At 37.7% G+C, this 24331-nt stretch overlaps 1 protein-coding gene across 5 annotated transcripts in view; it reads right to left on the bottom strand.

Moving 5' to 3' along the window:
• PDSS2 (decaprenyl diphosphate synthase subunit 2) overlaps positions 1-24331 on the bottom strand; it is a 280931-nt gene that overhangs the window by 213819 nt on the left and 42781 nt on the right. For 4 of the 5 annotated variants that reach the window (XM_055535288.1, XM_055535291.1, XM_055535290.1 and 1 more), the window contains exon 2: positions 13120-13170. The exons of the other annotated variant lie outside the window; for it this stretch is intronic. In XM_055535288.1, coding sequence (XP_055391263.1) covers positions 13120-13170 — 51 coding nt within the window. The remainder of the gene's footprint in view (positions 1-13119; positions 13171-24331) is intronic. 5 annotated transcript variants of the gene reach the window in all.

Raw genomic sequence — 24331 nt, 5'->3', positions numbered from 1 at the left:
TGGAACAACAGACTGGTTCCAAATAGGAAAAGGAGTACATCAAGGCTGTATATTGTCACCCTGTTTATTTAACTTCTATGCAGAGTACATCATGAGAACCGCTGGGCTGGAAGAAGCACAAGCTGGAATCAAGATTGCCGGGAGAAATATCAATAACCTCAGATATGCAGATGACACCATCCTTATGGCAGAAAGTGAAGAGGAACTAAAAAGCCTCTTGATGAAAGTCAAAGAGGAGAGTGAAAAAGTTGGCTTAAAGCTCATCATTCAGAAAATTAAGATCATGGCATCTGGTCCCATCACTTCATGGCAGATAGATGGGGAAACAGTGGAAACAGTGTCAGACCATTTTTTGGGGCTCCAAAATCACTGCAGATAGCCATGAAATTAAAAGACACTTGCTCCTTGAAAGAAAGTTATGACCAACTTAGATAGCATATTGAAAAGCAGAGATATTATTTTGCCAACAAAGGTCCGTCTAGTCAAGGCTATGGTTTTTTCCAGTGGTCATGTATGGATGTGCGAGTTGGACTGTGAAGAAAGCTGAGCCCCAAAGAATTGATGCTTTTGAACTGTGGTGTTGGAGAAGACTCTTGCGAGTCCCTTGGACTGCAAGGAGATGCAACCAGTCCATTCTAAAGGAGATCCGTCCTGGGTGTTCATTGGAAGGACTGATGCTGAAGCTGAAACTCCAGTACTTTGGCCATTTCATGAGAAGACTTGACTCATTGGAAAAGATCCTGATGCTGGGAGGGATTGGGGGCAGGAGGAGAAGGGAACGACAGAGGATGAGATGGCTGGATAGCATCACCAACTTGATGGACATGAGTTTGAGTAAACTCCAGGAGTTGGTGACGGACAGGGAGGCCTGGTGTGCTGTGATTCATGGGGTCGCAAAGAGGTGGACATGACTGGGTGACTGAACTGAAGTGAAAGGAGAAAGCAGCAGCCATTCTCCTCCCTTGAACCACCTGCTAGCCTAGTGCCTCTCTATATGGATGAGAAAGGAATTATCCACCTCCTTCTTTCTGCTAGAGACCACAGTTCATTAAGCACAAAAGCCATGGTTCTGGGGATCAAACCTGTTTTTGTCACTCTAGATGATGGATAATATATAAGTTTTAGCATAGCCATCTGTCCCATTTCCAGACCTGGGTTACTCCTCAAGAGATAAGGTTTTCTCTTCAAAAAGGAGATTCTGTGAACATCTAATAAATTATCACTAAACAACTAAAGGAAGCTAATACTCTTTAGTACTGTTGCCAATGTCAATGCTGAATGTTAAGACAGGAAAACTTGATCTCTTCATCCAAACTGCTAACATAATCTAGATATGTTCTGATTTAATTCATTTTTATAATTTAAAATGGAATTAGGCAGTCTTTATTTAGTTTGATGATTGCTGAGAACCTACCAAGTGCCAGAACCTACTAAATGCTAAACCTTGGACATAAAAATAACAAAGTTCAGTTGCTACCAAATCTACGTGCTCAAAACTTAGATTGTTTGTGGGGTGGGGGGTGGGATGGAGGAAGCTGTTAACAAAGTGTGTGAAATGACACAACAGTGATTTGCACAGCTTACTCCTGAGCACAGAAAATATTTCTGAGAGGAGATGATGCTGGATGAGCATTTTTATAGAAACATTTTCTTTACTTATTTTATTTTTATTCTTTTCCTTATTTTCTCTCTTTAATCTTTTTAATCACTTAGTTTATAGTCCATTTCATATTTTCCTATATCTTTGATTCCGGAGATGCGAAGTCTCCTGTTTACTTTTATTTCTGGTGGGTAATGTCCATGTTTTGTCATTTCTGTTCAAGTGTACACCACCAAGTATTATTTTCATCATGGCAATCTAACATGTTTTGGATTCTGGCAATGTAACTCCAAACCAGTTTTGCATTTGTTAACACTGTAGTCCCAGAAGACCAAATTATGATGTGGTTACAAAGGAATCTCTATTCCTTATTCTGGGCTTAAGGATCCCACACCACATAAGCAGGTTAAAATCAGACTTGAAATTCACAATAAGACACAGGTTTGGGGATGGTAGCTGACTATATTTCCAAATTTGGCTACAACAGCAGCTCCCATTTCAAATGTTCTTTGTTCTTTGAGATCCTGACATTTCTCCCAGTGAAGCAGTAGAATCTATGTGCTATCTTGCTAAACTGGACAGGCCTTTGTGACTACCTCGACAGAATATGGTAGGAGTGACCCTATGACTCCAAAGGCTAAGTCATTAAAATGCCACATACATCCTGCTAGTTCCTTTAGGATGCTTGTTCTTGAAACTGAGCCAAGTGCTGTGGGAAGTGTAATCAGCCCATGGAGAGGCTCATGGGCTCATGTGGAAGGAAACTGAGGCCCTAGTCAAGCTTCCAGGTGATTGAGCGGCAACATATCAGCCATGTGACTGAACCACCTGAAAAGTGACCCCCCCCTGCCTTAGTTTAGCCACTCCAACGCCATATGGGGCAGAGATGTAGTTTTGTGAGTAAAATAGATGATAACTTGTTTTAAATCACAAACTTTATTAGAGTGGTTTGTTTCTTATGCAACAACAGATAAATAAAACAGAATCTCCTCTTTTCATTAGATTTTTTTTTTTCATTCTGAGTCTCAAGCGGATACTGTTGAGGAAATATCCCTCTGTAATAAAACTGTACTGCATGCTAACATATAATAGACAGGTTTTACTGGACAAACAATACAACCTCTTTCAAGTGTATGTTATCAGCACCCTTGTTTATTACCCTTCTGAAAATTTTAACTTAGGACTACAAACTTCAGTTACACCTTTCCTCATATATTTTTCTCATGTGGCAGGGTCTTATATCTTCCACCTGAGTGTCATAGGTTCATTCCTCCCCAGCTGACCACAAACCAATTCTTAGCGCATGGAGGCATGTCTTCAACTATACATATGTATAACAAAAAAGTCTATTATTTTGATGCACAAAGGAAGCAGAGTATGGTGGTCCCCAGCCTTTGGCTAGAAACCTGTTTTCTTTCCTTCCTGCAACACAGTCCTTATAATTGAAATATTCTCATTTTAAACCTCTGAATCTGTGCCCTTATTTTTTTAAGAAAACAACATTGCTTGCAGTCTTCCTGAGCCAGCATAAAATTTCTCTAGATAGCCTTTCTCTCTGTGTAGCCCTTCAAAGATTTTGGTTTTATGCAAGGGTATGCAACTCTCTTTATCTTAAAAGCCCAAGGGTTCATTGTCTCTGAATGGACATTAAGACTCGAGCCCCAACTCAGGAGAGTCTATTTCTGGGTCCAATAACTCTCTCTCCCCACTAAAGGCCAACACAACACTAGCTTGTAATATACTTATTGTGACTTTGGGGTATGTCTTACCTTCTAGCATTCTGAGAGTCTGCTATTTTTCTTGTGAGCTAAGCTGTGTATTTAAACTACACCATTTGTTTTTTATATACTGTGGGATACTTGCAACAAGAGGGGTTCCATATGATTACATTCTACCATGTTTAGAAAAGTAAGCTCTTTAGCCAAGTAGAGAGAGAAGGAAAAACATTTTACATAGAGAAAACAGCATCTGCAAAAACTCAGTTGAGTAACAACTTGGTTACACCCTGGAACTCTAAGAAATCTACTACTGTTGCAGTGCAGAGGCAATACAAGGTAATAAGTGGCAAGAAATGACATGGAGAGGTAGGTAGTTGCTAGATAATAAGCACTTTGTAATACAAGCTAAAGAGCTTGAAGTTTTTCTGCAGGAAATGGGAACCACCAAAGACTGTAAAGGCATATTTCAGTAGATCACTTCAACAGATTATACAGCATATAGATTTGGGTTGGGGGTGGGGGACCTGACAATAGAAAAATCAGATATCTTTGGTGGGGGGAAGAGGGGGAGTGGAGAACAGAGGCCAAAGATGCAGCTCCGAACTGTGGCAGTAATAGTAGTGACTGAGAGAAAGGTAGCGGTCAGAAATTTAAGGAGTTACAATGAATACAGATTAGAGAATCATGAAGAAGAAAGAATTCAGGCTATGTTCCAGATCTGTAGTTTGAGCAACCAAGTAGATATTGGATTGTAGGAAAAAAGGGTTTGAGATGAGGAATTCAATTTTAAATGCACAGTCAATATCCTGATAGAGACGATCAAAGAGCAGTTAGATATCATTACCAAAGGGGAACTGTGGAAAATGGAGGGACCCCAATTCCACTGTGGATTCCATTTTTTTTGTAGGAATTTGTATGTCCAACACTACCCAGCTGACATTAATAGTGTCAGATATGGTAGCTAGCATAAGCTTATCCTAGCCACCCAGGAGATTGAAGGTAAGTCTCTGGATTCAGGTATCCAAGCTGCAGTTATGGTGACCATGTCTTAGGTCTTCTGAAATACTCACTTTTTGGTGAGTAAAACATCTTTACTGAAGCTGTATCATTCCAACACATACACTGAGAAAGGCATTTAAGCCACATTTTTCCTAAGCACCAAGTGCCTAAGAAGAAAAACAGTGGTTCAGGTCAGAAACAAAACAGATCATTTGAACAGCCCATGGGGTCTCAAAGAGTCGGACACGACTGAGCGACTTCCCTTTCTTTCTTTTTTTCTATGTACTTATCAGATGATCACCAAGAGTGTCACTTTTTACTCGAGAGTCTCCTTTCCTTCCCCAACAAGACTAAGAAGGAAAAGAGAAATGTTTAAAGTCCTTAGGAGGACAAATATAAATTAATAATTTCTCAAGTGCCTTAGAGCAAAACTCCTTTTGTTGAGCAATTTTTTCCTTTTAACTTTTAATTTTGCCATAATTTGAGGCTCATAGAAAAGTTGTAAGACTAGGAGAAAGAATCTCAACATACATTTCACCTAGATTCTCCAAATTTAACAGTCTACCAATTTGCTCTATTATTTTCTCTATATAAAACACTCATTTTTTTCCTGAACTGTTTGAGAGCTAGTTGCTAGCCTGATGAGCTTTTACCCCAACTACTTCATTGTGTATTTCTTAACAACAAGGTCATTCTCTTATATAATTCAGTACAAATATCAGGAAATTAACAGTGATACGATATGATTATCTAATCAACGGACTCCATTTGGCTTTGCCAGTCATCCCAAAAATGCCTCTCACAGCCAAAGAAAATCCCAGATTACACTGCATTCAGTTGTCAGTCTCCTTAACATGGAACAGTTTTTTAGTCTTTTTCTTTTGAAAGCAAAATTTTAAAATTTATTTTGTAGAAAGTCCCCCATATTGAGCCTTTCTTAATTTCTCCCATGATTAGATTTCAGGTTATGCATTTTCGGCAGGAACACCATGGAAGTAATGTTGAGGTCAGTTTGTCACGATATTGGTGAGGCTGGGTTTACAACTTAGTTAAGGTGGTATCTGCTGGTTTTCTCCAGTTACTATTTCTCCCCAGGTGGAGAATGCCTGACACGTGGCATGGAGCCTACAGGATGGAGGTCGTCCCAGCCACCACCGGGTGCCTGCTGCAGGGAGTACACAGGATAGAAGACCCATTCTGCCTCGCCTGCCGCCTTCGGGTTGGCCAGAGACCAGAGGTGGCACCGCGAGTCGGCTCAGTCATACGCACACACAAGAGCCCGTGCACAGGCCCGGGCAGGCAGCTCCAGCCGCAAGGGCCAAATCGGGCGCCAGGTGACGGTCCAAAGGCCCAGAGCCCCGCGCGTATCCAGAGCCCTAAAGTCCTTGGCGGCAGACACCAAAGGAGGCTGTGTCAGCAGTTACTATGTTTCCCTTAGTAATTAATAAGAATATTATGGGTAGATACTTTGAAACTATCAAAATATTCCATTACTGATAAACTACCTACCAATTTTAATGTCTATTGATGATTTTTGCCTAAAACAATTATTATTTTGATGGATGCCAATTGCTGATTTTCTATTTCAATTATTCTTTCTACTTTCATAGTTGGCATTATATTGATACTTTAACAAAGAAATTTCTCTTTTCTTTTACCTACCTATCTATTTTCATCAGTATGAACTCACATGTTCTTATTTGGTTTAATGAATTATAACTCATTATTTTCACTCCTTTGATGCTAAATTTGGGGGGTTTTTTGTTGTTGTTTTTTAGTGGGTCTGAGTCCCTCTAAAGAAGAAATTCTTAGTGTTTTTGCATCCCCTTATATGAGAAAGAAAGCATACAGGGGGCTGAGCTGCCTAATTGCCCTTTCCTAGGTGAGATAACGGAGAAGGCGATGGCACCCCACTCCAGTACTCTTGCCTGGAGAATCCCATGGACAGAGGAGCCTGGTAGGCTGCAGTCCATGGGGTCATGAAGAGTCTGACACGACTGAGCGACTTCCCTTTCACTTTCCACTTTCATGCATTGGAGAAGGAAATGGCAACCCACTCCAGTGTTCTTGCCTGGAGAATCCCAGGAACGGGGGAGATGGTAGGCTGCCGTCTATGGGGTCACACAGAGTTGGACACAACTGAAGTGACTTAGCAGCAGCAGCAGAAGGTGAGATAAAGCTCTAGGAGTTTCCTTGGAGGGTTGGCCCTCCTTACTGAGAATAGAACTGGGAGCACTTCAAAATGCTTACTTTCCCTTTCCACCTGTCAGAAGCATAAGGGGATTTTTCTCAGATCTTCAACATGAAAAAGTGGTGAGATACCTGGAGATAAAAGTCATAAAAGTGTGGGAATCTCCTTAGACTGGATTCCCAGGAGTTCTTAAGTCTCAAGCTAGTCCACACTCAGTCTTCAGGCAACTAGTAAGCTATCATTTAAGTGATCCTATACACTGCAGCAGCTCGTGATCTGTATTCACCTGTCTCTCTAGTTTTCAGAGTGGTGATTGTCCTATGACCTCAACTCTGAGAAGTATATTAAAAGTTACTGATTTTCAGTTTCTTGTTGTAAGAAGGGGAACAACTTCTAAGCTCTTCACATGTTAGAGCAGAAACTGGAAGTCTCAAGAGATATAGATTTATTTTTCTACTATTTCTTTCCCCAAAAGTTATTAATAATCTAAATTAAGGCAAAGAAAGTGCTAAAAGAGGTAAAAGAAAAAATTTAAGGTTTATTTTAGGTAAAACAATACCCACTTGATTATATTATACACCATCCCGTCATTTCTCTTTATCACTCTACCCTACTGTGGCAGGAACCTTGTTTGCCATGGGCATTACTGCATGCCTGGCGCATAAAACAGTATGTGTTACACAGTAAGCATTCAATAAATATTTGTTAACTACTGAGCTAGGAGATAAGGTGCTTTTCTTGACTCTGATCTCCATTATCATAAGGCTAGAAAGGGGCCAAATCCAGCCCTTGTCGTCTTCTGGGTTTTGTGTTTCATCACCAACTGAAATAGAAAACAATTTTAAATCAAAGAGCTTTAAAGTATATTTAAAATACTATTAAATACTCAGTAACAACAGAATTTCTTTATGGCAACAGAAAACTGACTCATCCTCTTGGTCATCTTCGACATGAGATTTTTTTTTTAACCTCATTTATGGATATGTTTCATTTTTTCTTATGATACTGCTTATGTTTACTTACCATATCCAAGAAACTGAAGTAGTAAACTCATTAGATATCTTTTAAACAAGCTAGGCAATATGGTCAAAGGCAGAATTTAATATTTAGAACATCTGGCACATTCAAAGACCACAATCAGACAGATCTGCTATGACTGATTTTCACGCAGTGCACCTAGAATGCTTTCATTACGGGATAACTTGTGCAGCTGTACTTTTTGACTTCCATTTTAGAATGTCAATACACTTTAAAATACTTCATCTTACTTATACATATTTCATTAAAATTCAGTATTTAATTAAAGTATACTACAATATACAAGCCAATATTGACAATATGGAAGCCAATATGTTAAGATAAAAAGAGCCTGTTGCAAATTTTTTACAGCTACAGATAAAATTTTAAGAGGTTTAATGCTAGATACACAGTTTATATGAAAAAACAAATATTCACAAAGGAAGATAGCAGGGAACTTACTAGAAAGATGTTAATGTTGAAAAAAGTTCTCTTATAATTTGATAAGATAATATTAAAATTAAATGAGAAATAAGAACTCCATCCTGAAAGTAATGGGAAGTTACTTAAGAATTTTAATCAGGAAAGTAATTAGATTAACTTTTATAAAGATTATTTTGTTTCATTTCCTTCATCACACTGTCTAATTGTTTTAAATTTATTTATTATGCTTCCCCAACTAGAATGTAAAGTCTAGGAGAATATAGATAATATCTGACATATTCATTGTTACACCCCCCAATACCTATATGTCACATGCAGCAGATAAAAAACAAAAATGGCTGAATGGATTAACATAAACAACCAGTTAAGAAGCTAATGCTTTTGGGTGGGGCTGGGCAACAAAACAACAACAACAAATAATTAAGATCCTAAACCAATGAATTGTTAGTAGGGGCACAGTCTCAAACCAGCCTGAAAAATATTAAAAAGTGAGATTTGAAAACTGGTAACCAAAAGATGTGGGCATTGAGGAAAAGTAAAAAGTAAAATATCATGTGTGGAATTTCAAAACTTACTATAAAGCAAAAATAATAAAGACAGTGTATCAATGGCACAAAGATAAACAAACAGATAAATGGAATAGACTGGAAAATCCAGAAACAAACCCTTACATTTAAAATCAGTTAGTCTTTGACAAGGGTGCCAAGTTCATTCAATGTGGAAAGAACAGTATAAATGGTATGGGACAATTGGGTAGCTACATAGTAAAGAATGAAGCTAGACTCTTACCTCACACTATATACAAAAATTAATTCAACATGGATCATAGAAATAAACTATAAACTCTTAAAAGAAATTACCAGGAGTATATCTTCATAACCATGAATTAGGCAATAGCTTCCTAGATATAACATGAGCAACAAAAGAAAAAAAGAATAAATAAGTAGGATATCATAAAAATTAAAAGCTTGTGTGCTACAGAGGATACTCTCAAGAAAGTGAAAAAACAACCCATATAATGGAAGGGAATATTTGCAAATTATATAGCTGATAAGAGTTGTACCAAGATTATATAAAGAACTCTTACAATTCAACAACAAAAATGCAAATAACACAATTTTTAGATGTGGAAAGGACTCAAATAGATGTTTCTCCAAAGAAAATACTCAAGTAGCCAAAAAGCACATGAGAAGAGGCTCAATGTTATTAGCCCTTTAGAAAATGCAAATTAAAGCCACAGTGATATACCACTTCACATCCATTAGGATGGCTAAAATTATAAAAGAGAGAACAAGTGTTGATGATGGTATGGAGAAACTAGAACCCTCACTCACTGATAATAGAATTGAAAAGTTATATAGTCACTTTGGAAAACAGTTTTAAAAGGTTAAACAAAGTCAGCATATGATCCAAGCAAAACTAGAGCATACAGCTTATATAAAAACTTACATACACATGTACACAGCAGTATTATTTGTAATAGCAAAAAAGTAGTTAAACACTCAAATATCTAGCAACTGATTGATGGATAAATAAATGTGGCAAATCCATATAACAGAATACTATTCGGTCATAAAAAGAAATTAAGTATTAATATATGCTACAAAACAGATGTACCTTGAATATATTATGCAAAGTGAAATAAGCCGGACACAAAAACACAAATATTCTATAATTCCATTTACATGAAATATCTAGAATAGGCAAATCCATAAACAAAGAAGCCAGATTAACGGTCACCTCAGGTTGATGGTGGAGTATTAGACCACTAATGAGTTCAGTTCTCTCGGGAACAATGAAAATGTTATAAAATTATTAGAAAGTGGCGATGGCTGTACAACTCTGTGAGTATACCAAAACTCAAAGAACTAGTCTCTTTAAAAGACGAATTTTATCATATGTAAATTATATCTCAATAAAACTATATTAAGATAGCACACACACGCACTTCTGGACTTTTGAATAGATCATTCCCCTCCCTGGTGCTTTCCAGCTGACTGCTGCAAAATGCTCAAACAAATTTCAAAAATAAAACATACCAAAACTCTTCCAGATTTATAACTATAGGCCTGAAAGTTAATTTAAGGAACTGTTAAGAGTGTGAAGTCCTTGACAGCCATAAAACTATCAATAGCATAGTTCTATTTCCCTTCATTCCTGACCCTGTTGTTTATTTCCTATTACATTATCTTATATATAGTGAGCGCTCAGTAAAAGTTTGCTCAAATGAATCTTCAAAAAAAATTCTAGGAATGTAAATGGTTAGAAGGAAGTATTGCTATAGTGAGGCTTTCCAGAGGAGTACTGAGTTCTGAATTCCATCTCTTTCTATTTTTAGCCTTCGACCATTTTGAGGGGAGGAAAGATTTGAAATGTGAGAGTTGAACCATAAAGAAAGCTGAGAGCCAAAGAATTGATGCTTTTGAACTGAGGTGTTGGAGAAGACTCTTGAGAGTCCCTTGGACTACAAGGAGATCAAACCAGTCAATCCTAAAGGAAATCAATCCTGAATATTCATTGGAAGGATTGATGCTGAAGCTGAAGCTCCAATACTTTGGCCACCTGATACAAAGAGCTAACTCATTAGAAAAGACCCTGATGCTGGGAAAGATTGAAGGCGGGAAGAGAAGGGGACGACAGAGGATGAAATGGTTGGATGGCATCATCGACTCAATGCACATGAGTTTGAGCAAGCTCCAGGAGTTGGTAATGGACAGGGAAGCCAGGCATGCTGTGGTCCATGGGATCACAAAGAGTTGGAAACAACTGAGCGACTGAACTGACTAACTGAAGATTTGAGAAATCTTCAGAACATGATCCTAATATAAAGGGTGCCAGTATTACCTTCTTGAATTTTTAATTAAAAACATCTTTCATACAGACCATCTCTACAGCAGAGTTGACATAAAACACAACAAACACGCTTGTACCCTCTTAGACTAGGGAATGGGGCGGTCTGGTTAATATCCACTCACTAAACATAGATCAGTACTTGTCAAATTAATTGGAACGAAATGTACAACAAATTGAGTTGATGTGATCTTATCTTTCTTGAATAAATCAGACAATATTTAGGTATCTTGCACTGCCTTAGGGTCACGGCTGTAACCAACTATCATTATTCTTTATGTTAGGTTGTTGTTGCATGTGTACTCAGTGAGGAAGTTTCAGTTAATGCCAGATAGACTAATTTTTACTATAGGACGGTGAAACCAAGAAAATTAAAAGCTCAAATCTGCACGCTGAAACATCTTTTAAAAAACAAATAATCTGTAATTTACCACTAAATTATGAAGCAAAACAAAAGAAAAGTTGAATGAAAACTTAACTAGGAGGATTGCTGGCATTTGGGAATCCTTTCAAAGAGGAGGGATCAAAGGAGTAAGCTTCATACAGTCTTTCAAATATGAAATGTTTGGTGGACTATAAAGAGAGGTGGAACAGAAGAATCTCTGCAAATGCTGGTTTGATGAAGACACAAAAAGAGAAAGCTAATTTATTTATTTGTGCCTTTTAATTTCTTTCTCTGTGTCCATTCCAAGAAACAGACAACCACACCAGGCCAAGCATTCACGGATGCAGCGTTATAATGCTCTTTTACATGTTAAGTTCACAGCAGCAATTTTATATAGCCTGGAAATTTCATCAAATCTGTAAGTTTCCAGGTGTTGCCAATTCCATCTTTAAAAATCACTACTGTACACATCAGCAAAAATACACTGCTTAAAGTATCTAACAGGGTGGCTTACTGGAACAAGAGATAGCCCATGAAAGGCACAGTAAAAGTCTCCAGAAAACCATATGTAATACTTAAATGTCTTATTGCTTCTTAAGTAAACAGAACATCTACCTTGGAACTTCACATTAAGTGAAGGTGAGGTTAACCTCCCTTCCCCACTCTCTTCATTCTCTAGCCTGTCCCCTAAGATAGCGTCTTTGAAAAGGCAGCTGCAAAGTTTCCTCTTCGAAAATCAACTCTAACACATTTTAAAAACTAAGAAATAGCTATATATATTCACAAGGGGAAAAATCTGGTGCTGAACTTTTCTTCTGAATTCCCATATACAGGAATCACAACAATTTACAAAAGATATCTGTAAATTAGACAAGTAACCTCATGCATATTAGATACATGCTGAAAGATTATAATTTTAAACAATTATAATTGGGGATATAGATTTTTAAAAAACAAAAACTAAAAAGTTGATCCTATATTAAAATGTCATTTGAACACAGTAAACATTGTTCTGTGTTTTATGAAGGCTCACAGCAGGGCTAGGTTTACATTTAAATCATTGACATTATTTGGTAATTATTCATTTTGGGGTAAAATCTAATATGGCCACTCATGTCATAAGACTACATACTATAGAGTTGGAAGGTATCCAAGAGCTCACTAGTCTAAATTTTCTCATTTTACGAAAGAATGAGGCCCAACTTGTTAACTGATTTGTCCAAAATGCCTGGTGCTCTCAAGATTCAGACAGAGCAAAATGCTGGGTTTATTATCTTTAACATTGAAACTATCCGAATCACATTTAATCAAGAAGAAATATCTTTCAAAAGCTTAATTTTTTACTTTCACCATAAGTGATTTTCTGAGTTTGAAAGAACATTAAGCAGCAATCACTTTTTAATAAAGGAAACCTTCAAATATTTCCTCAAGATCTAAAGCAATGGAAAATTTTAAAATAATCCAGGATAAATAACAAGGTCCTACTGTTTAGCACAAGGAACTATATTCAATATCCTGTAATAAACCATAATGGAAAAGAATATAAAAAAGAATGTATATATATGTAAATACATATATAAAACTTAATCACTTTGATATACAGTAGAAATTAGCACAACATTGTAAATCAACTATACTTCAATAAAAATAAATAAATGAATAAAAATTAACCAGGGAAGTCCAAAGTTAGGGTTCTCCCTTTTATCTTTTTCCCATAGTAGTAGATGCAGGAATCTTATATCTGAATTCAATCTAAGGAAAGGAAAATCACTAATGGAGCAATTTAATCCACAAACTGCCATCTCCTCAAATAATTCTGATGGGCTTGTCAATTTTCTGCTAACCATTGCAATATGCTTTGGTATCCTGACCACTGTGGACTAGACATTCCCAAAGAGGGTCTGACTTGACCTACTTAGACCTTGACATCTGGAAACTGCATTGTTCCCCATCTTCTCTCCACCACCTGTGAAAAAGATCAGAAAGGTTAGTTGGCGGGTCCTAAAGATGAGATGACAGGCCTGTAGATACACCTGTGGCCTCTGACCTGTGAGCAGAATTCTCCCTTGCATGACAAAGTGAAGCAGCAGCCTGGATTTCTAGAAATATAAGCAATTTTCATTTAAATGAATTGTCTCTAGAGACCCTGGGTAGATACCACAAATGAGATGCTCATAAATTTTCTTAGCAAATCTTTAACCTTTGTTTTTACTGACACCATTATTTCTGTATAATAAGAAAGAGTAAGTAAAGAGATCTGACGGTAGAAATTTTTTAAAGAAAGAAAAGCGTTATTTGCTCTGTTTGGCTTCAAGATAAAGCTAATATGCAGCATGCCAATGGTTAACCAACATATCTAATCTGGAATCCAAAGAATAAATATGAAAATTAAAATAACACTGAGACATAAAGATCTGGAGGATAACGGGTACCCACAGTTACTATGCAGATGTTCCACAGACAAAGATGGCTTTCTGGCTCTGCTATCTATCCCTAGAGGCTTCAACCTTAAGTCTGATACAGAACTACATTATAAGCTGTAATGATTTCATTTTCTCTATCCTTTGAGATATTAGAAAGGTCCAAATTATGGTCAGACTGCAAAACTAAAAGTAAAAAAAAATGCACAGAATTGCCTGTGGGTGCCATTAAAGAAAGTGAATAGACGACTAGAAGAGTGATATCACAACGAGGAAGCTCACAAGGAGACTGGCATCATTACACAATGTCAACCATTTAGCCAACTGAATTACTTAATTCTGATTTCCTTTACCTATTTATTCCTTAATCCACAATTACTGAAATTATAAGATCTAAAATCATGCTTCTAATGAGGAAAATCATCTCTCTCAACAACAACAACAAAATACACTGGACTCAACAGAGTCACCAAAATTCCTCACAAAGAGAGTCACAAAACATAAGAAGACAGAATATGTCATTATGCTTACTTAACACTGCATTGCTTATCATACAAACCAGGACACTTATCAAAAGTGAAAGGGGACACTATTAAAACTTACACTAGGAAAGGATGCAGAGCAACAGGAACTCTCATTTACTACTGACAGAAATGCAAAATGTTAACAGCCACTTCAGATAGTCTGGCAGTTTCTCACCAAGTTAGACATATACCCAGCATATAACCAACTCAGCAGTCATGTTTCTAGTTATTTTCCCAAGTGAAATGAAAACATGTTCATGCAAAAATCTGTATGTAAGTTTTTACAGCAGCTTTATTCATAATCACTAAAAACTGGAAGCAACCAAGATATTGTTCAACAGGGTAATGGACAAACAACCTGTGAGACATCCATACAATGTAATACTATTCAGAGATAAAAAAGAACAAGCTACTGATTCAGATAAGATGGATAAAACTTAAATGCATCTTCCCAAGTGAAAAAAGGCAGACCTGAAAGGTTGCATATTATGCAAATCTCTTCATAAGACATTCTCCAAAAGGTGAAACTAAAAGTACAGAAAAACAGGGGGGAGTGGGGGAGCAGTTTACTAAAGGGGCACATGGGAATTTTTAGGGTGGAGGAAATATTCTGGAGAGGTGGATACCTGATACTGTGTATCTGGTAAAGCACAAAGAACCCTACAACACAAAAAGTGAACTTTAATATATGCACATTAAAAAAAAAAATCAACCAAGAGGCTGGGGACCTCAAGATGGAATGCAGACATAATCTCACTGAAAAGGGTACAAGAAAAAAAAAAAAAGGAAGGAGCTGACTTAAAATTACTTTGGAAAATCATGTTTTGATTGGAAACAAAAAGGGTAGAAGAAAAAGGAACTGTACGTAAACAGTTTTCTAGTTGGCAGGTTGTTCTTATAGTGGTAAACGTTAACATTTCTGAAACTGCTTTACCTGTATGCCATAGTTGAAGAAATAAGGAGATGGATGACAGACGGTGGAAGCCAGGCTAAAAAGTTCAGATAAACAAAAGGGGAAAGCTAAAACAATTCTATGGTACGGGATTAGTTAGCGTTATCAGTATGAACTGATGTTTAGCTTAATATACAGATGAAAAGATACAGAAATAACTACAAATGTGATATATATATATATATATATATGAGAATTAGTATATATACATGTATTTCCTTGGTCTGTCTGTTGAGAAGGCCTAGAAACAGTGACATTCCAGTAGCAATGAGCATATTCATTGCCCAGATATTGGTTTATAAATACCACTAACCATGGAACCAGGGCTTCTTGGAGAAATGGTTGATTCTAGGACTAGGGTAGGGAAAATACAAGATGAGCCCATAGCATCCTGCAGTGCCAAAAAGTAAAGAAGTTTTCAAAAAACCTGAAAGGATGCGGACTTAAGAGCCAACCTGAAAGAGCTTCCATCTGCCAAGTTGGAACCACCCAAACAGCAAAGTAACATAGTAAGGAATTATAACCCTAAGTATAAAATAAATATTCACAGGTCCATATTGATACAAATGATTGAAGAAATGAATGAGGGAGAAAAGACAGATCTTCCTTACAAAATTTCAAATAATTTATGCAGATACTCTAATTATACCTCTCCTTTGAGCATGGGCTGGACTTAGTGACTTATGAAGAACAGAGCATTGGGCATAGAGGTAACCTTATAGTAAAGAAGCCTAGCAAACACTGCCTTGGCCAGATAACTCAAGGTTAACATCAACAATGGTAAGTCATACTGATAGAATGTACCCCTAATATTATGTGATGAGAAGGGCAATTTATTTCTGTGGTATCATTCCCCCCCAAAACATAAACTACACGAGGAAAACATAGTCTACACAAGGAAAACATCAAGCAAACCCAAACTGAGACGTGATAATAAACAAAATAGCTGACACTACTCCTTAAAACTGTTAAAATTACGAGAGATAAAGACTGATAAACTGTCAAAGAGCAGAGGAGACAAAGAGACATGACACCTAAATGCAATGTGGTATCCTGGATTGAATCACAGAACAGAAAAAAGACATTAGTGGAAAAGCTAGCAGAATCTGAATAAAGGTCTGGAGTTTAGTTAATAGTAATGAACTGCTACTGATTCTTAGTTTTGACAAATGTACCATGTTTGTATTACATGTTAACAATAGAGAAAATGAGATGAGGGATAAAAAACTCTGTAACATATTTGTAACTTTTCTGTAAATCTAAAATTATTCCAAAATTAATAGTGTGATTAAAAAGGAAAAAAATAGGACATTGTGCTCATCTCATGTATGGTCCAAGTCTACCTTCACTTTTAGCATCCTTTGTTGAAAATCTAAAGCATAACAGTTGAGTTTGTGCTATCTGGTGATAAATAGAAAATCTAACTGGATTCCATCACTGCTAAAAAAGATTTTTTTAGACTTGCTTTTATAATTTCTAGCTATAAATATATATTTTAAAAATGCTTTAAAAAAGGCTCCCTGAGCTGATTTGGGGAGGGGGTGTTGGGGATACATAAGAAAAGATAATTTGTAATGAAATTTAGAACTTCCTTTCTGTTCAGGTTTTATATTTAGGGCTTAAATATTTTATTCTTGCAGAAGAGATAAGAACAACATGGCAACTGGAAAAGAAATCTCATTACTCACAAGATCAGTGATGAACTGGGGGAGTCCACAACACTACTGTATCTCAAGAGAGATAAGAAACAAACAAATTGGTAGAGTTTAAAAAGATCACTTATAAGGATAAACGGGAGTAAAAGAAGATACTGAAAACTGACAAGCCATCTTCTCTCCTCGGCTAGTAGCAAACAGGCTGCATGTTTTAGTTAACTTTTTGTATTAAAACAACTCTGTCTGCTGAAGTAAGATGAACAGTCTCCTTAGAGAGCTCTTGCTGCCAGAAATACCTTCTATTTTGGTGGGGGGGTGGGTGGTGGTGGGGGGGAATAAATTACAGAGAGAGTATAGAAGTCATTTGAAAGCAAACATTTTTATTGATGCTCTTCTCCCTTCAATAGCTGTATAAAGAGGGTAGGTGTTTAAGGGAGTTACAGGTATTTTTAAGTACACTGTTGCTGCTGCTAAGTCGCTTCAGTTGTGTTCGACTCTGTGTGACCCCATAGACGGCAGCCCACCAGGCTCCCCCGTCCCTGGGATTCTCCAGGCAAGAACACTGGAGTGGGTTGCCTTCTCCAATGCATGAAAGTGAAAAGTGAAAGTGAAGTCGCTCAGTCGTGTCTGACTCTTAGCGACTGCAGCCTTCCAGGCTCCTCCATCCATGGGATTTTCCAGGCAAGAGTACTGGAGTGGGGTGCCATTGCCTTCTCCGGGGAGGTGCATCACAAACTAGAATTATAGACAAAATTACTTTCCAGTATGTCCAATATACCAATGTGCATTATACCTGAACCTAATATAATAGTAACACAATAAATATTACCCTTAATTTTCCCATAGAATCCATTTTATTTATTCATTTAGTCAATATTTACATTCTTTATGTGCTAGGCACATTTTTTTTTAACAGCTCTGTTTGGGGAGAGAAAAGATACATGCTCATTATTTTAAAATTCAAGCAATTCAAACAAGTACAAAAACAAAAGGCAGTCAAAACCATTCTACAACCTAATACACCCAGCATTTAACATTTGGTGAAAAAGAATCTAGACATTCCTCTTTTGTCAGGCACATTAATAATTAATTTATTAAAAGCAATTTAGCCATTTTTCAAGTAAGTTTCTTTAAAAAAAAAAAGGATAACTCAGCTAAAAAGTTTGAATTTTAAAATCAATATTAACCCTAGACTCTACCCTTATTAAAAATAATCTGAAAATTCAGCCCACTGATTTTCCTTCACCTGAAATTTATCTAATAGAACTTTTCTCTGACTATTTCTACTTAGCCTATGGTACATAAATGGTCACTTACTACCTGCAGCAGTAAAAAGTAATAGTAAACAACAAAACAAAACCAAAGGGAAAAAAACAAACAGTAAAATACTTAAGCGTTGAAAATCACATTCAAAGGCAGGGATAGAGGGGTGAAGACAGGGAACTACACAAGTCGCTGCACATTTCTCTTGATTTGTACTTCCATGTTCATCCTGAAAGTTCTCAACAGAAAAAAGTTCAGGCATTTTCTTACTAAAGACAATTTTAAGTTAACTTGGGCTTGATTCACTAGGTTAAATCTGAGAGTGAAAATGACCATATCTAAAGCTTTCACAGCATCTGAATTTTTAATTCAGTGCAAACAAAACATACTCTCTTCTAAGCGATCAGTTATCCCTGTTTCCACCCACCTTTCCTTTCATTCCCACTTACACTGATATCAATAGATGACTTGATGGATCCCCCTGACTTCCATCCTGGCCTCCCTTCACTTTCTCCTCACATCACTCTAATGTCAGAAGTTATAGGTATACTCTGGAATTGATTTCAGAATGGTTCCACTAAGAAAACCTGGCATTCCTCTTCTTGAAGCTTAGCCCTTGTTTTGGCTCTTCTCTTGCTGCCCCATAACTCAATACCCTGTCTTTATGTCCAACTGGGGACTGCCCATGTCTGTACCTACTCTTCTCAATATCATTTCTGATACTGCTGAGGCTATTGATCTTTTTAAAAAAACATACAAAAAACAGCATTTGGCTTTACTATTTTTACTTTATTATCTATTTTCTATATCTCTGATTTCTGCTCTTATCTTTATTTTTACATTCCTTCTACTTACTGTGGGGTTACTTTGCTCTTCTTTTCTAACAGACTTCAGCTAGAAGATTACACCATTGTTTTAAAGTGAGCATATTTATTTTAGCTGTTACAACATTCTTGTCTGTTAGTTCCATCATTTCTGCCTTTACTCTGTTCATTTGGTTGTAAGTTATATTTTCTCAATTTTTGACACGTCTATAATGTTTTTACTGTATGCTAAATATTGCTGATTTATATTCTTGAGTGTTAGATTCTGTTAAAAGAGGATTGGACTTTGTTCTAATGGGCAGTTAAATTATATCTAAACCAATTTGATCCACATGGGGCTTCTGTTCAGGGTGGGTGTAGAATAGCCTTCATTCTAGAATTTAGTCCTACTACAAAGTGGGTGACCCTTCTGAAGTCTTCTCTGAATTTCCCATGTATTCAGAGAGGTTTTTTTACTCTGCTGATGGGAACCCAAATGACTTCTGATTCTGTACGAACACTGGGAATTTGTTCAGTTTACAGCTCTTAATAACTTCTTTCCTAGAATCAGTTCTTTCCCAACATCATGGCATTTCACCATAGCCAATGTGCAGAAGTGTGGGACTCCTATACGGATTTCTAGAGTTCTTTATCTATATAACTCCTTCCTCTATGGTATATTACCCTTAAATTCTAGCCACCATGGCTTCCCCGAACTCTGAAGTTTGTGTCTCACACCACTCAGCAATACCATCGGGTTCTAGTTGGGATTTCCCTCCTGTACCACAAGCTGGAAACTGCCTCCAGGCAGAGAGCCACAGCAATTGCACAGCTCACGTCTTCTGATTCCTCTAGGAATCAGACTGTTAGGCTGCCAGTTGTCCAGTCTGTAAGGACAATTGTTTCAAGTATCTGTCCAGTTTTCCAATTGTTAATACAGAGCAGCAATTCTAGATCCTGTACTCTCACGGTGAGAAACAAAAGTCATTTCTCACAGTATCTGACTATATATAAAACAACTGTAGAGACTACATTAACAAAAATGAGTGCAATCAGCCTATTACTTCAAAAGATAAAAATATCAGCATTTGTTGCCAACAATAAAATTAGAACTTTCAGGCAAAAATTAGAATTGCAGAAAACATATCAGGGACCATAACCTTGACAGCTTTCCAATACTTACTCCTCACTACTTTTCAGATAAGATCAGTGGTGATACTAACACATGTGTGGAGTTTTTATACTGTGTACTAATGGTTTGCACACCTCAGTGAACCAGTATTTCCAAATGACCAATGCATGGTACAAAATTATGGGTGAGTAAAATATTCATTCAAAATAAAAGACAGAACAATAGATTTTAATGTAATAATATACAAAAGTTCATTGAAATGATTTCAGATTCCACACTGCAACTAACCCTTAAGAAACTACTACCTGTCAAGTTCTGCCATAAGATCAAAGAAGAATACTCAACTACCTGAAAAAAAATGATTAAATTACTCCTTCTTTTTCCAGCTGCTTCTGCTGCTACTAAGTTGCTTCAGTCGTGTCTGACTCTGTGCGACCCCATAGACGGCAGCCCACCAGGCTCCCCCATCCCTGGGATTCTCCAGGCAAGAATACTGGAATGGGTTGCCATTTCCTTCTCCAGTGCATGAAACTGAAAAGTGAAAGTGAAATCACTCAGTCATGTCCAACTCTTAGCGACACCATGGACTGCAGCTCACCAGGCTCCTCTATCCATGGGATTTTCCAGGCAAGAGTACTGGACTGGGGTGTCATTGCCTTCTCTGCCTTTTCCAGCTACATACCTGTGTAAGACTAGATTTTCTTCATTTACTTCAACCAAAACAACACTTTCCAACAAACTGAAGGCAGAAGCAGATATGAATATTCCGTTGTCTGCTATTAAGCCAGAGATTTACAAAAATATAAAACAATTAACTCTTTCTAGTATTATTTATTAATATAAATAATATAAACATTCAATGAGTTTATTATTATTGTTTTTATATTAGTAAATATTATAAATTTCTTTTTTAATTTCTGATACAGTAAATATCAACAAATACAATTCACTGAAACAAAATCTCCTTGCTATATTCAATAATTTTTAGCATTGAACAGGGGTCCTGAAATCAAGAAGTCTGAGAACCTAGCAAGTCTAAGTATTGTGAAACTGCAAGAGATTTTGCTCAGTTATACCAGGCTAACTCCAGCCTCTGACACTGCCCCAACACTTAGCAAGTGTCTGTGCTAAGTCACTTCAGTTGTATCTGACTCTGTGCGATGCTAGGGATTGTAGCCTGCCAGGCTCCTCTGTCCATGGGATTCTCCAGGCAAGGATACTAGAGTGGGTTGCTATGCCCTCCTCCAGAGGATCTTCCTGACCCAGGGATCGAACCCATGTCTCTTACCTCTTCTGCATTGGCAGGTAGGTTCTTTATCTCTAGCACCACCTGGGAAGCCCAAGTGTCCAGTGAAGAAAAAAAAAAGGCTATGCATTTTGGGCTTATCTCAATTTCCATCTGTCAAACTAGCCCACACAACTGTTAAAAGTTCTTCTGATTTCTCTTTTCCCCTCTGGATTCCCTCTGCCTGGAAAAAAAATAATCCTAAAAACATGCCCATACTTAGCAATTGCTCTCAGGAACAAACAGCTAGCTATCTCAGTTCACATGAGAAGGAATCTCTAGAATTTAAGTTTACCTCTTCTCTTTGCTTCCATAGCTCTATAGCTTTCAAAATAAGATTTTTAGAATTTATCCAATTTCTGCATAACATCTATAGCCTGCCGCTACTCACTGCATACTACTCAGGCCTTTTAATCCACTTGCTGGTGTTATTTAGTCATTAAGTTATGTCTCACTCTTGCGACCCCTGCACTTTAGCCCCCCAGGCTCCTCTGTCCATGGGATTTCCCAGGCAATAATACTGGAGTGGGTTGCCATTTCCTTCTTCATGGGATCTTCATGACCCAGGGATCGAATCTGTGTCTTGTGCTTGGGAGGTGGGGTTCTTTACCACTGAGCTGCTACCAAATAACAATAGCCAACACTTATTAACTAGCTGCCAAACAATATTCTAAGCATTTTATATAATGCTTAGAACTCATTTAATTCTCAAGAGAACAATATAAGGTATTGTCACTAAAGTTACACAGCTGGTAAAGTAAGAATTCAAATCCAAGCAGTTTGGTTTCCAAGTCTTTAACCTTTGCCTTATCTATTGTACATATTTCCCTCAGGAAGTTCAGTTCAGTTCAGTCGCTCAGTCTTGTCCGACTCTTTGCGACCCCATGAATCACAGCACGCCAGGCTTCCATGTCCATCACCAACTCCCAGAGTTCACCCAAACCCATGTCCATCGAGTCAGTGATGCCATCCAGCCATCTCATCCTCTGTCGTCCCCTTCTCCTCCTGCCCCCAATCCCTCCCAGCATCAGAGTCTTTTCCAATGAGTCAACTCTTCGCATGAGGTGGCCAAAGTCCTGGAGTTTCAGCTTCACCATCAGTCCTTCCAATGAACACCCAGGACGGATCTCCTTTAGAATGGACTGGTTGGATCTCCTTGCAGTCCAAGGGACTCTCAAGAGTCTTCTCCAACACCACAGTTCAAAAGCATCAATTCTTCGGGGCTCAGCTTTCTTCACAGTCTAACTCTCACATCCATACATGACCGCTGGAAAAACCATAGCCTTGACTAGACGGACCTTTGTTGGCAGAGTATTATCTCTGCTTTTCAATATACTATCAAGGTTGGTCATAACTTTCCTTCCAAGAAGTAAGCGTCTTTTAATTTCATGCCTGCAATCACCATCTGCAGTGATTTTGGACCCCCCCGCCCAAAAAAAAAGGTCTGACACTGTTTCCACTGTTTCCCCACCTATTTCTCATGAAGTGATGGGACCAGAGGCCATGATCTTCATTTTCTGAATGTTGAGCTTTAAGCCAACTTTTTCACTCTCCACTTTCACTTTCATCAAGAGGCTTTTGAGTTCCTCTTCACTTTCTGCTATAAGGTGGTGTCATCTGCATATCTGAGGTTATTGTTATTTCTCCCAGCAATCTTGATTCCAGCTTGTGCTTCTTCCAGCCCAGCGTTTCTCATGATGTACTATGCATGTAAGTTAAATAAACAGGGTGACAATATACAGCCTTGACGTACTCCTTTTCCTATTTGGAACCAGTCTGTTGTTCCATGTCCAGTTCTAACTGTTGCTTCCTGACCTGCATATAGGTTTCTCAAGAGGCAGGTCAGGTCTTGTGGTATTCCCATCTCTTGAAGAATTTTCCACAGTTTATTGTGATCCACACAGTCAAAGGCTTTGGCATAGTCAATAAAGCAGAAATAGATGTTTTTCTGGAACTCTCTTGCTTTTTTCATGATCCAGCGGATGTTGGCAATTTGATCTCTGGTTCCTCTGCCTTTTCTAAAACCAGCTTGAACATCTGGAAGTTTACGGTTCATGTACTGCTGAAGCCTGGCTTAGAGAATGTTGAGCATTACTTTACTAGCGTGTGAGATGAGTGCAATTGTGCGGTAGTTTGAGCATTCTTTGGCGTTGCCTTTCTTTGGGATTGGAATGAAAACTGACCTTTCCCAGTACTGTGGCCACTGCTGAGTTTTCCAAATTTGCTGGCATATTGAGTGCAGCACTTTCACAGCATCATCTTTCAGGATTTGGAATAGCTCAACTGGAATTCCATCACCTCCACTAGCTTTGTTCATAGTGATGCTTTCTAAGGCCCACTTGACTTCACATTCCAGGATGTCTGGCTCTAGATGAGTGATTACACCACTGTGATTATCTGGGTCATGAAGCTCTTTTTTTTACAGTTCTTCTGTGTATTCTTGCCACCTCTTCTTAATATCTTCTGCTTCTGTTAGGTCCATACCATTTCTGTCCTTTATCGAGCTCATCTTTGCATGAAATGTTCCCTTGGTATCTCTAATTTTCTTGAAGAGATCTCTAGTCTTTCCCATTCTGTTGTTTTCCTCTATTTCTTTGCATTGATCGCTGAAGAAGGCTTTCTTATCTCTCCTTGCTATTCTTTGGAACTCTGCATTCAGATGCTTATATCTTTCCTTTTCTCCTTTGCTTTTCGCTTCTTTTCTTTTCACAGCTGTTTGTAAGGCCTCCCCAGACAGCCATTTTGCTTTTTTGCATTTCTTTTCCATGGGCATGGTCTTGATCCCTGTCTCCTGTACAATGTCACAAACCTCCGTCCATAGTTCATCAGGCACTCTGTCTATCAGATCTAGGCCCTTAAATCTATTTCTCACTTCCACTGTATAATCATATGGAATTTGATTTAGGTCATACCTGAATGGTCTAGTGGTTTTCCCTGATTTCTTCAATTTCAGTCTGAATTTAGCAATAAGGAGTTCATGATCTGAGCCACAGTCACCTCCTGGTCTTGTTTTTGCTGACTGTATAGAGATTCTCCATCTTTGGCTGCAAAGAATATAATCAATCTGATTTTGGTGTTGACCATCTGGTGATG

The sequence above is a fragment of the Bubalus kerabau genome, chromosome 9, assembly GCF_029407905.1.
Source record: "Bubalus kerabau isolate K-KA32 ecotype Philippines breed swamp buffalo chromosome 9, PCC_UOA_SB_1v2, whole genome shotgun sequence".
Taxonomy (NCBI): Eukaryota; Metazoa; Chordata; class Mammalia; order Artiodactyla; family Bovidae; genus Bubalus; species Bubalus kerabau.
This window is presented reverse-complemented; position numbering and strand designations above follow the sequence as displayed.